This window comes from Pangasianodon hypophthalmus, chromosome 12 (assembly GCF_027358585.1).
Source record: "Pangasianodon hypophthalmus isolate fPanHyp1 chromosome 12, fPanHyp1.pri, whole genome shotgun sequence".
Lineage (NCBI taxonomy): Eukaryota > Metazoa > Chordata > Actinopteri > Siluriformes > Pangasiidae > Pangasianodon > Pangasianodon hypophthalmus.
The window spans coordinates 11,726,120-11,740,278 of NC_069721.1; the positions used below are offsets into that span (position 1 = coordinate 11,726,120).

The 14,159-nt window shown below is 37.4% G+C and overlaps 1 protein-coding gene across 1 annotated transcript in view; it reads left to right on the forward strand.

Annotated features, from left to right (window-relative positions):
• Positions 1-14,159, forward strand: part of spata20 (spermatogenesis associated 20) — a 35,669-nt gene that overhangs the window by 811 nt on the left and 20,699 nt on the right. The window contains exons 2-12 of the mRNA XM_026915446.3: positions 365-502; positions 637-701; positions 786-940; positions 2,232-2,375; positions 2,927-3,128; positions 3,347-3,477; positions 3,588-3,692; positions 5,361-5,435; positions 6,020-6,232; positions 7,545-7,737; positions 9,869-10,037. Of these exons, the coding sequence (XP_026771247.3) occupies positions 365-502; positions 637-701; positions 786-940; positions 2,232-2,375; positions 2,927-3,128; positions 3,347-3,477; positions 3,588-3,692; positions 5,361-5,435; positions 6,020-6,232; positions 7,545-7,737; positions 9,869-10,037 (1,590 nt within the window). The remainder of the gene's footprint in view (positions 1-364; positions 503-636; positions 702-785; positions 941-2,231; positions 2,376-2,926; positions 3,129-3,346; positions 3,478-3,587; positions 3,693-5,360; positions 5,436-6,019; positions 6,233-7,544; positions 7,738-9,868; positions 10,038-14,159) is intronic.

Sequence of the window (14,159 nt, forward strand, 5' to 3'; positions counted from 1 at the left end):
GGACCGTTACAGTTTCCACTGAAACCAATACAATTCCCATTATAACCATTAAAACCATTACAAATCCTACGAGGGTTTTTTCAGCAGGGAAAGTATGAATATTCTGTTAGGAAAATGATATACACTTATGATAAGGCCCTAAATATGTTGTCTTTAGACTGTCCCTTGCTCTCTGTACTAACAGCCTTCCTAACATGGTGATGTGGTAAGCTAATGCTTATAATTTGCCATTTGTTTTATTTAACACTGCAGGTTAAGCTTCAGCTCTTAACAAGTAATGCCAGCACACTGACATGGGGCAAACAAGCATATAGATACTGTACCTAATTTAACAGTCTAAAGACCTAGCTCTGTTTGAACCTAGGATTTGTGGAGCAGCCCGTTTCAGTATGGCATCCGGGAGCGACGGACAAGAGAGTTTACGCCGGCCAAAACACCAAAATCGCCTGAGCAATGAGAAATCCCCGTACCTACAGCAGCATGCCCACAACCCTGTAGACTGGTGAGGAAATGCTTTTAAACTGAGAAAAAAAAAAAACATGTAGAGGAAACAAACATTTCTTCTGCATGTTGCTAATACACCCATTTTATATTTTAGTGTGTGATGTCTGTATGCTTTTTTTTTTTAACTTTCAGGTTTCCCTGGGGTCAAGAGGCCTTCGACAAAGCAAAAAGTGAAGATAAACCCATTTTTTTGTCAGGTAAGCACACAGCAAATAGTATAAACCAGAATACATTTTTGTGATCTTGTCCATTTTCACATCCATGGCACTTTTTTGTCACAGTGGGCTACTCGACTTGTCATTGGTGTCACGTCATGGAGAGAGAGTCGTTCGAGGATGAGGAGATTGGCAAGATCCTCAGTGACAATTTTGTCTGCATAAAGGTTGACAGGGAGGAGAGACCTGATGTTGACAAAGTCTACATGACATTTGTGCAGGTTTGGATCACTCTGGGAATAATCTGTTCTAATTCACCGTGTAGTAGGGCTGGGCAGTATGATACTGATATTCTAACAAATTCAGCCACAATATGCTTTTTAATATGCACAACAAACATCACTGTTACAGTATGAGATGAATAGCTAATTGGATGATAAATGTAATATATTTATATAAGCTAATCTTTGACATCTTTCATATTTTTATGAACCCGATATTGATATTTTTTACTCCTCCTCACAAGAAAACTAGTGAAAGAAAGTATAATGAGGTGATATTTTTGCCTTACACCACAGTCCTGTTGCATTCCTATCTGTAGTTGGTCAGAAGGTGTTGATTAAGTATAACAGCACACCTCAAGGTTCAAGGTTCAAGGTTCTTTATTTGTCACGTACATATTACATACATGTGATGTAACGTAGTGAAATGTTTTTCCTTAGTGCCTTGTCCCACAGTGCAACAATGATACATAATAAAAACAGAATAAAACAACAACAAAAAAATCTAGTAGACTATATGTAAAAAAATTAGCAGCCATTAGAGGAATGAAATGTAGAGGTAGAGATATGCAAACAAGTTAGTTCCCATCGTCATTTTTGTTACAATAATGCAGTAGTGCTGTTCAAATCACTGGTTTATATTAATGCACTATGTATATTAATGCTAATTAATTATATTTATAGCATAATTTAACGGCGAATTATATATATATATATATATATATATATATATATATATATATATATATATATATATATAATATATAAAATCTATTAAAATCTATCTATTATTGTTGATTTGTTGATACGGTGAAGCTTTCTGTGAAGAGATTTGAGTATGATATTTATGGAAGGAGTCTCCAGTGTCAGTGCTTCATAGCAGTCAGTAGGTTTTGCTTTTCAGATTGTCTGTAACATGAGAAGCTGTTTTTTTTGTCTTATTAACTTCAAGAGAGGACGAAAAGAGGCTGGTAAGGGAACAACTGTTTATAAATGTTGTAACAAAAATGATAATGGGAAGTAACTTGTTTTTGCAGACTTCGCATAACATTACACATAAAGTGACATCATTCTTTAGTTAATGAAAAAAATATGTAATTTGTAAATTGTTGTGTTATAAGAGGAATAAAATACTTCAGGACATGGTTTTAAAGGGAAAGAATCAACTTCAGGCTGCATCACACCACGCCATTGTTGATTACTTTCCTTTAACAGCATGCCCCATCATGTTTATGTTTACGTAAGTGAAATCACAGATGTCAAGTCCCATTTTTCCTCTCTTCCTCATTAGGCAACTAGTGGAGGTGGTGGCTGGCCAATGAGTGTTTGGCTTACTCCAGCTCTGAGACCATTTATTGGGGGCACGTACTTCCCTCCAAGAGACCTGGGGAGGAGACCTGGGTTTAAAACCGTGCTTTTGCGTATTATGGAGCAGGTACAGAATAAATTGACATTTGTGAACTACACACTTAGTATGCTGCATTTAGTGACCACTCAGAGCTGTCTGTTTTCTGTTTAATGGTTAATGTTAGGTCAGGAGTAGAATATTTTTTAGCAATCTGTCCATATACATATGTACATTACATGGGGAGGCACTATCGTGCAGCATAGAAGACAATACCACATAAGTATAAGACATGAACAAAACTATACTGATTGAGAAAAACAACAAAGTATAAATAACTACATGCTGCTCTGTTATTTATTAGGCAGATATTTACAGTGTTTTTTTAAAAGCACATTTCAGAATGCTGTAAATTGCACAATGAGCACAGCAGAAGCAGCATTTGGGTTGATCATTCAGCATAAGTGTGTGAAGCTGAGGATATAACTGTAAATCACTGATTATTTTACTATGCACACACCACAAGCAGCAGCAGAATAAGCATGTAGCACCATGTCAGATACACAGAGTTAAGTAAACATAACAAAGAGAAGGTAGATGTTAGACGTCTGCGATGTTTTCTATGCTCGTACCTGTTTCAGTGGCAGAACAACAGAGAGGCGATTGAGTCCAGTGGGGAACGGGTGATGGACGCTCTGCGGAAGGCCACAGCCATTTCTGCTCACCCAGAAGAAACTCTTCCCCCTGCTGTAGATGTGGCTCACAGATGTTTCCAACAGCTGGCTCACTCATATGAGGAGGAGTATGGAGGATTCAGTGACACACCCAAGTTCCCCACTCCAGGTAAACAGACGCTGGAAGGATCTGAAAGCGAATAGATGCAAACCTCAAGAGCTGCTGTTGATAAACATGGTTTTGGTACACAGATGTAGTGGGTTTGCACCAAGTGAATCATCCAGCTGTGGCGTTTTTTTTTTTTTTACTGCTATACTGATTGCAGTTACATGCACATTGGCCCTACGTTCAATGTGGCACTATGCACATTGGTTTTTACGTTCCAGTGAACCTGATGTTCCTGATGGCATACTGGTCTGTAAATGGTGCCTCCTCGGAGGGAGCAGAGGCACTGCAGATGGCTCTCCACACCCTCCGAATGATGGCTTTAGGGGGAATTCATGACCATGTGGCTCAGGTAATTTACAGGCTTTGCCAAACCTGTGGTGATAAATGCATAAAAACTAGAATGTAAAACCGCATCAAGCTCTGTGATCTGGCTTCCTTCCTTTCTCCTGTCGGTCTCAGGGTTTTCACAGGTACTCTACAGATTCGTCTTGGCACGTGCCTCACTTTGAGAAGATGCTGTATGATCAGGCCCAGCTGGCAGTGGCCTACATCACTGCATATCAGGTGGGCCTGTGCATGTGTGTGTGTGTCTGTGTGTGTATGCCTGATGAACATACAGTATGTTTTTTCTTTCGCTAAATACTCTCTTTTCCACCACCACAAATGTTTTCTTTCATTGATCTGCATAGACTCTCACTATTCAGGTATATAGTGTGAGAGACTCACAAAGGAGAATACTGTAGCTTGTAAGGGTTAATTTATTAAGTCTGTTTTCCATTCTATCATCATAATTTATAGGTTTTATACCACAGCACTGTTGATTTCTGTGGCAGCAGCGCTGACGGTAGTGCAGGTTGCAAGCTTTTTATTAATGTGCTTATTCTAATACAGCATATTATAGTTTCTATTAAATAACTAGATACATAATATTATGTAACAGCTTTCATAGGGACTTATATAGCAGAAGCTCACCATAAAGTGATTTGAAAAAAATGTAATTGTTGATAAGGTGTGAGGAAACTTTTATTTAGCATTTTTTGGAAGGAGTCTCCAGTTTGCAACTGTTGGAGGCAAAGTCTGGGGCATAAGAAGCTTATGTAATTTCAAGAAAGAGAAAAAAGAGAGGATGGTGAGGAAATTATTGTTTATATAAGGAAAAAAAAGGGTTAGGGTATGCTGTTAGGGGAAAATAATCCACAAAGGGGAGTTGTAATAGAGCCTGATGCAAAGCGAAGTGGATTATTTTGCCATATTCCTCTTATGCTACAGAATTTTGCCAGTGATTGCAATTATTAAATTATTAATGAACGACCTGTCACACTTGTGGAACATCTGCAAAGCAAGTTAGTTCCTGTTATCACTTACATCATAGCAGCTATAAACAGTCACTCCCAGGTTCTCTTTTTTTCTCTTACTTGAAGTAAAAAAAAAAAAAAAAAAAAAATTTACTGAGGAAAAAGTCCTGAAGACTCTCCTGTAGCGGAAACTTACTGACTGTTACAAAGTGCTGACACCTGAGACTCATTCCATAAATATTAAATAAATATCTACTCACAGAAACTTCACCATTCAATGGTTATATGTTTTTTCTTTGTTAAATAGCATGTTTTTTAATCCATTTATTAGCTTTAGACTGTGTGTAGTGTCTGCCTTACAAGTCCCTGTGAACGAGCCGTTACTATAGGAACGATAACATATTTAGAACGAGCACATTTATATATCTCTCTTTTATGTTAGAGCTGGAGCTACTCTCAGAGCCGTGCTGTTATAGAAAATTTATCACGTTCTGATTCAAGAATTCAACAGCGCTGTGGTATAAAGATGTTATAACAATTGATAAAAGGAACTGTGTACTTGTGTCACATGTGTTAAAAAACATGAAGTGATTTTCTAATAAATAAAAAACTGGTAGCATTTGCAGATGGTTGTGATATAAGAAAAACAAAACATGTTGGAAAGTGTTGTTATAGGAAAATAAGCAACTTTGGGGTCATCACACAATCTCGTTGTTGATTATTGTCCTATAACAGCACGCCCCACTGTGTTTTATTCCTTACTTATCATGTTACGTATGTTTGTATTTACTTTTTTTTAAACTTGTTGTATTTGTTTCTAAATTCAGCTTTACTTTCATAGATAATCCAGTGATGTATAAAGTCTGGCACTCCATGAAGACTATGACTTAGCTCAGCTCTCAGATGGTGTGGTACTGTTGCTGCTTTTTTAATACAGGTGTCCGGCGAGCGCTTATTCGCAGATGTGTCCCGCGATGTGTTGCACTACGTCTCCAGAGACCTTAGCCACCAGGTGCTGCATTATTCTTCTTATTAGTTCTTACTCACCATTGTCTTGCTGAGTTACAGTAAGCAGATGGGGGAAAAGTCTTGACACATTTTGAGGTCATGCCACCTTCATGCACTTGTAGTGATAAATGGTCCACTGTCAGTGAATGAAAGGCAATTAAATTCCTTTGAAATAGGGTTATATATTTCTTATGATTTATGAAATAATTATGAAGAATTCCTCATTCTAATGTACCACAAGTGTATTTTTTTACATGAGCTCATGTGGCATAGGTCAGATTCCATGCATTTACACTAAAAGGATGAGGTTACATCGCAAGGTTCAGCAAAAACTTTTTTTCTCCTACTCACTGTGAACCTCAGTCTCTTAGGATCCATTTTAATAAGGCATCCTGGGACTGTCTAGAGCTCTTTGCAGAGTTGATCTGTAATTAATCCACGTGTATATTGTCCTAGTTACTTATTCTGGAAAGAATAATATAGACGATGTCATATTTTTGTGTTAGCATAGGTAATCGTGTATTGTAATCGTGTATTATGTAATAAAGAACTTGAATTTATTTGATAACACTGTGCTGCCCCCTGCAGTCTGGTGGATTCTACAGCGCTGAGGATGCAGACTCTCTGCCCACGGCTGAGTCCAGCGAGAAGAGGGAGGGAGCGTTCTGTGTGTGGACAGCTGCGGAGATCAGGGGGCTGCTCTCAAACACAGTGGAGGAGGCCACTGGGGGTGCAACACAAGCGGACATCTTTATGCATCATTACGGTGTTAAAGACCAAGGCAACGTACAGCCAGAGCAGGTCAAGTTTATTTAACATTTATTTATAAAAACACAAGTTCAGCAACGTGCTGTGTGGTGAGAAAAAAAATATCAACCTAAAAAACAGGAAGGAAAATAAGATACCTTGACATAAATACATGAGCGCCATATACAAATAATTTGCTCATAAGAATTTATATACTGCAGGAGCCTCAGCTGTAAAGACATACTATAATCCTAAATGTGGACGATTATCTCTTAAAAGTGTTTATGAGCGATTTTTAAATAATCATTACATGGCCTGTTTATTAATTGCATATCCTATCAACTCCACCTACAGAGATACAAGCAATATTAATATCTGTTTAATTTAATTACTCATACACTCATATATACTCATAAGTCACTCATCAGTGTTGGTGAAAAGTCTAATTGATGTTGGAAACATGCAGCATTGCTGAGGTCCTCGTACAGAGCAGGGAAAGCCATGGCTCTTTATTAGTCCCACATTTCTATGCAATATACTGTATTGTTATTTCAGATTATAACATTATCGATAATTGACCAGTGTAGTGAAAGTCACAGGGTCATTAACTTATTGATAACACATTTTGGAATTTTAACACAAACATTTGTTGTTTTGTAGAAAAACTAAATTAATTTGCTTTTTTTTAGTTAATTATTTGGAAATTTCATATTCAGTTACATGTTCAGTTGCACAATTCCTTACATTTAACTGTAGTTTTTAGATCGTCTTTCCTATAAATATGTGAACTTGTTTGTGTACATAGTTTTTTTTTTGGTTTTCCTTAACATCATCATTAGACTCATTAATTAATTAGATAATACTCATTAGGCAGCTCTCCCCTTTCATGCGACAGCTACCAAACAGGGACTTTGCTTCCCGTGCTTCCTCTGAGACACATGAAAACAGCCAACCACATCTTTTCAAACTGCTGCTCATGCTGCATCACAGGGCAGGATAACACACTCTGAGGAACATGCTATCTGCCCTCTTCCTCATACACGAGCTCATAAACACCCTCGATTGTGTAATGTCACTGTGACTGACAGGGGAGAGAAAGTATTCCACTCCTCCCAACCAGACAGCATGGTCAGTTTTGCTCCCTTGGCTCCTGGCCACGTATAGCTATTGCATCTTCAGGATTCAAACTCGCAATCTCCTGACAACAGGGCGAATGCTTTTCTGTTGTGCAAATTGGGAACCACTTGGTACAAATTCTTATCATTTGTTTGTATTTTTATACTATACTAGGTTAGTTTTTTACTTTGTAATATGCTTGTATCATCTGGACTTTGTGTTCCTCTTTTGTTTTTGTGTGTACCTGTAGGATCCACACGGAGAGCTGCAGGGTCAGAATGTGCTGATCGTGCGTTATTCAGTGGAGCTCACTGCTGCACACTTTGGCCTGAGTGTGAGCAAGCTGACTGAAGTGCTGGCCAGTGCCAGGGCCAAACTGGCCGATGTGCGCAGAACACGGCCTCCACCTCACCTAGACACTAAGATATTGGCCTCATGGAATGGTACGTTCCATATGCACCTTAAATATTTTCTATTTTACTTTTTTTACTGAGGCTTATGCAGTGATTAATCAAGGTAACCAGATTTAGTTAAGGCAAGTCAGTACAGGTACAGCAACTTTAGTCATGTCAATCCTTTTTCAGATTTTTGCAGATTTTAGAAATATAAACATAAAATATCCAAATTGTTTATTTTATTGTTTTCATCCACTCATGTGAAATGTTGATTACTGTTGTATTTATGTCATGTATCAAGAGAAATTATTTTCCAACAAACTGTTATATGAAATATAATATATTTTTAATTCTAACTCACATTTTAATTCAAAGGATAGATTTGAGTTCTATTAAGTATGCAAATATATGCAAATCTAATTAGCCACATTTGCATAAATAAATGTACATTGTACATGTGTAAAAGTACATAAAAATATACTTGTAAGAATATCAGCAATCAGCTGTAGAAGATTGAGTGTGATATCTGTTGTTGTAATGAATTACCCATATTCACTTTAGTGACATTTAGTGACTTGCCTAAATAAGTTCAGAGGAATGAATAAAATAGAAATCTAACCCGCTTGCGTTACCGATCATGTTTTATAAATGGAAGATTGCACCATTATTTTTCCTAACAGTACCGTTACTGTGTATATTTTCTTGAGATTGACTAATGCGGTACCATTTTTTTTTGTTTGTTTTTTTACAGCACATTCCGTTCTGTGTACATGCTGAGGTAATGAAAGGCTGTGAAAGGCAAAACCTTTATAGTGTTCCCTGGTCCTTTCAGAGCTCTGCGTGTGATTTCAGCTCCCGTAGTGATTAATGAAGTGATTTTTTTTTAATTGAAGAAATATGAGACATTGTTTAATCACAGCAGTCCTCAGTACGATGCACTCCATTACTTTGCTAATTCACTAAGACTGTATCTGTATCTCCAAAGGAACTTGCATTAATCAATGATGACAGGGCTTCTCACACATTTCTGTGAGTAAATGAAGAACTGATGGGTATATTGTTAGTGATTCTGTGTTTTGGTGCCAGTGTTGCTTCAGTGAGGGATCAAACATCCCTCAGCATTGGTGACAATTCTTTAAGCCTTGTGTTTACTATTATTGGTGTAGAGAAATTTTAAAAAGCTTATCTATAGACAAGGCAAAGGTTTTTATTAGACTTTGCGAGTTGGAAAGTTCAAAATTTGTGTCAGGATTTATGTGTGTGTGTGTGTGTATGCAATCACCTGCTTTCAGTTCAGGTGTCTGAAGTTGACAGATTTTTCATTGGCATATAGACCAGTGCCTTTAAGTGCATGCACTTGCCCTCAAGCCTGAAAATAATTCAGGGATAGAAAATGTGGACTGAAGAAGGAAATATTGTTTTTTTTTTAAATTTGCTGTCAAATGTGGTATGATGTAACATAAAAGCAAGGGACAATTTACAAATAAAAAGTCTAATATGATGATATATGAATATATAAAAGGAGTCTAGTTTTTTTGCCAGTACATTGCTGCATAAATAGTCCTAGTTGTAATTATCACATTAATCACATTAATCATTAATTATAAAATAGCACTTGATCCAGCACATCCTGTTATTTTATTTATTTATTTTTTTTAATGGTGTTCCAGCAGTTACTCTTAGCCATGAGATAATAAGTCAAGTCGATGAAATCGTAATGTGTGCGTGGGATGTAAGCTATTTTATCACATTGTTAATTGGTTATTTTGAGTTGTAGTATAGTAAAATAATGGCAGTGTTTTGGTAATTCATACTGTCATGTAAAGAAAAATACGCTGACAATGCTGACAGTATGCTGGCCCAGCACTCATCTGATACACTTATGGCTTGCTTTAATTCAACTCAACTTTATTTTTTCTATTAAAAAAATCAGGCAATGTCTCAGATTAAGATGCTCTAAAAAACCTTTTTGTGGATTTTTATAGAGCTTCAAATGGCTTTCCAAATGCACAAGAAAAAGTTTAAGTTCAGCATCACTTAAGTCTGAGTAGTTACAACTAAGGTCTGAATATCAGTGTGTGAAATTTCTGTAAGAAACCCTCACTGTGTGAGCTTAACTCTGAATATGGCTCTGTATGTTGAATAGATGATTGACATTTAGCTTTACATATTGTAACAGGGCTGATGCTGTCAGGATTTGCCCGTGTGGGGGCAGTATTAGGAGACCAGACTCTGCTTCAGAGAGCAGAACAGACTGCACAGTTTCTCCGGAAGCACCTGTGGGATGAAGAGGGACAGCACATGCTGCACTCGTGTTACCGAGGCGACAACATGGACCTCGAGCAAAAGTAAGGAACATTCCTTCAGACTCCCTCAAGACTAGATTACACACTTACAGAAATCAGTAGACGCAAACAAGCACGAGATTGCTGTGTTCTTTTACACGGAGGAATGAGATGAATATCTTTTTTCACAAAAGTACTTTTTCACTTATTCAATTTGTGAACATGAGTGTCTCACAGCAGACATTTCTCCAACTGTCTGATGCCCATTATAAAGGAAACCTTTTTGTATTGATCTCTTATGGTAGTATGCAGCGAGTGCAGACTGTAGCACAAAAAATGTGTTTTCATTTATTCAAGAAAACTAGCACACATTCCATACTGTTTCCAATTGCACTCACTACTCATAATTGCCTTAATAGAGGTAGAAATAACCCAGATTCAGTATAAAGCAAATGCACATGGGCATGGATTTTATTTTCAGTATTTCTCCCTTGTTTTCCTTGCCTTCAGCTTCATGCTCATCAAAGAGTTACCTAAGAGCACTGATTGTCAATAGTTTCATAGGAGCACACAAATGATCTATTATGTCTATTTAATTTGCTATTTGATTGCATTCCATTTTAAGCATTCGACTTATCTCAGGATTTCATGCCAATAAATAGTGAATCAGCATATTCTTGTTCTTGTTTGGAATAGAAACAGATAACACTGATTTCAAAAAATGACTTGGCTGAGCATGCTATTAGCTAACTAATTTACACCCTGAGTCTGAAGATTAAACTGATTACTGTTAATACACAATAGTATAAATGTACTACTTGGAAACGTCTTGCTGCTCCCAGTGGTTAATATTTCTTTTTCATATTCTGGTATTTCAAGCCAGCCATATTTTGAAGCTTATGCAAGTAAATAAATTCATATGAATGGACACTGGGTGTCTGTTTATGAATATTCAAGAATAGTGGGCATTCTCAGTGAAAATAAGCTGAGTTGGAGAGGCGAAGAGACAGTCTCTACTGCAGCCTGTTCAAATATACAAGCATGATTTTCAGAGTAAAAAGGTGCTTCATAAACATTTAGAGAAAATTGCATGAAAATAAGAGGATATCACAGCTTTAATGCATTTAAATTCTATTTTATAATACCATGCTTAGTTTAAGGGTATGCAAACAAAGAAGCCCCAAACAAGGTTATAGATAAATTGCTGATATAAATACTGTCTGATAGTAATTAACTGTACTGTATTGTAAATACATACTCTCACCACCCACTTTATTAGGAACACCTGTACACCTGCACATTCATGTAGTTATCTAATCAGCCAATCATGTGGCAGCAGTGCAGTGCAAAAAAAAAAAAAAAAATCATGCAGATACAGGTCAAGAATTTCAGTTAATGTTCACATCAGAACGAAGAAAAAGTATGATCTCTGTGACTTTGATCGTGGCATGCATGTTATAACGGTCTTATAACAGATGTTATAACAGTCTTATATATGTTATACCAGAGTTAATACAGTCTCTATATATAACAGTCTCTAGAGTTTACACAGTAGGGTACGAAAAACAAAAAACATTGAGTGAGCAACAGTTCTGTGGGTGGAAATGCCTTATTGATAAGAGAAGTCAGACAAAAAATAGCCGAATTGGTTCGAGCTGCCAGGAAGGATATAGTAACTCATGTAACCACTCTTTACAACCATGGTGAGCAGAAAAGTAAGCACGCACAAAACATTGAACCTTGAAGTATATGGGCTACAAGAGCAGAAGACCACATCGGGTTCCACTCCTGTCAGGCAAGAACAGGAATCTGAGGCTATCATGGGCACAGGTTCATCCAAACTGGACAGTTGAAGATTAGGAAAAGAAAAATCACCTTGTCTTTTTCCAGTCTTCAACTGTCCAGTTTCTGTGAGTCTGTGCCCATGATAGCCTCAGATTCTTGTTCTTGGCTGACAGGACTGAGGCCTGATGTGGTCTTCTGCTGTAGTACCCCATCCACCTCAAGCTTTTAGGTTTGAATGCTTTTCTGCTCACCACGGTTGTAAAGAGTGCTTATTTGAGTTACTGTAGACTTCCTATCGGCTCAGACCAGTCTGGTCATTCGCATCTGATCTCTCTCAGCAACAAGCTGTTTCAGCCTGCAGACCCTCCGCTCACAGGAAGTTTTTGTTTTTCGCACCATTCTGTGTAAACTCTAGAGACTGTTGTGTGTGAAAATCCCAGACGATCAGCAGTTTCTGAAATACTCAAACCAGCACCAGCAACCATGCCACAGTTAAAGTCACAGAGATCACACTTTTTTACCATTCTGATATTTGATATGAACATTAACTGAAGCTCTTGACCTGTATCTGTATGATTTTATGCGCTGCTGCCACATGATTGGCTGATTGGATAATGGCATGAATGTGCAAATGTACAGGTGTTCCTGATGAAGTGGTAAGTGAGTGTAGATTTGAACAGATTTACCAGTCCACGTGTGGTTTGTATTTTTCCAATTCCAAAATTAGTATGCAGACTGAAGTGCATATAGTGAGAAGATAATACAGGATTTGCCAAGCTTCAGAATGATTAATTATTATTTATTACTCAACTGGGAGCTACTCAGACAGTTGTGCTTGTTTGTCCAAAACAGAGGCTGAGTTATTTGCTGTTCAGATATTAAATTTAAGTGCTTTTTTGTCCAGTATTCACTCTGGCCAAGAGTGCCAGAGTGCCATTTGAGGGTAATATTAAATAAATAAATCTTACATTATGAGATATGAACTAAATAATCATATAAATTGTCCAAAAGCAGTCAGAATGTTTCCCATAAATGTCTCACTGGTGCTGTTTGTGTGTTTACTAAAGATCTCAGAGGTGAACACGTCTAGTTCATGATAGGAAAAATTCATTTATCTAGATAAAAAATGATTTATCTTAGTCTCTTTTTTGGGTCTGGTACAGACCAACAGCCAGATAATGTGGATGAATGCCATATCACTAAATTGAGATAAATTTGTAGAGCTAGAAAAGGACTAGGACTGCTCATGACAATGAACTTTACTATATTTTCCTTGTGTCAGGATGCTGTGGAACTTTGTGACATGGTGTTGAAACTGACAGCCATGAACTGAGGACTGCTTTATTATTCGGCATTTTCTCTTGCCTGATTTGTTTAGGATTAAAATGAAAGGCAAGTGCTTGTTTTAAATGAATGCAATTGAAATCTTCTGCAGAAGGAGTTCTACTTACAAAAAATGCCTGGCGATCTCAGAGGAACACAAATCATTGTAATAATCTGAATGGGCTATCCAGATAATCAAGTTAAGCACCTGCGTTAGTCTGGATGCAGAGAATGTTCCCTGCATATCTGTTGAATTATCTTTTGAATTTAAGTGATCGAAATAACTCTTAAAACAGCCCTTGATGTACAATATGCTTTTGTCTTTTCTGCATCACAGAAATCAATAGTATCTTTAGAGTGTAAATACAGTTGAAAGAGTTGACATGCTGTTGTGCTCTCAGGAGCCACTACACACACTGCTCTTTGTTTATAGAGCCCAGAAGCTGAAATTCTGCATGTCAAGCTGCTCTTAATTTGCCCTGTTCTGCTGCTGGAGGACTTTCCTTCTCTGAATCTGAAAGCAGAGGCAGACTGGGTGATTAAATTACACGGGAGGAGACACTGGAGCACGTCTCCTGATTGTGTAGCTGCTCCACTTAATTTCTTCCTTGCAAGGAATCGTTTCCTTTCTCTGCTCATCCTTGTGAATATTTTACGTGGCAAATCAAAGTCCATCCTGCAGAGTCAAACTGGTGATTATTTGATAGGTAGGAGGCAGTTTTTCATGGTAGTTGAAAAATTCAAATGAAAATCCTGTATGGGTGGAATGGAATTAGTGTCCAGTTTATGACAGTAATAATGTGCTGTAATGTCTGGATCGGATACAGTGATGGGAAGTAAATCTTTCTTGACGTATCTGTTCATTCTATTTAGCATATGTGTTGCATCAGGAGGAACTTACCACATGCTGCATGATATTTATTTGCATTTACATACCTTACCTCTGACCTTATGTATAGATCATGTATATTGACTTTGAATAACTGGTTATAGTTTCCACATGAGAGACAGACTTTTTGTATTTTGAGGAAGTTACATCACCAGAGGCAGGAAGGAATGGACAATCACAGCATAGAA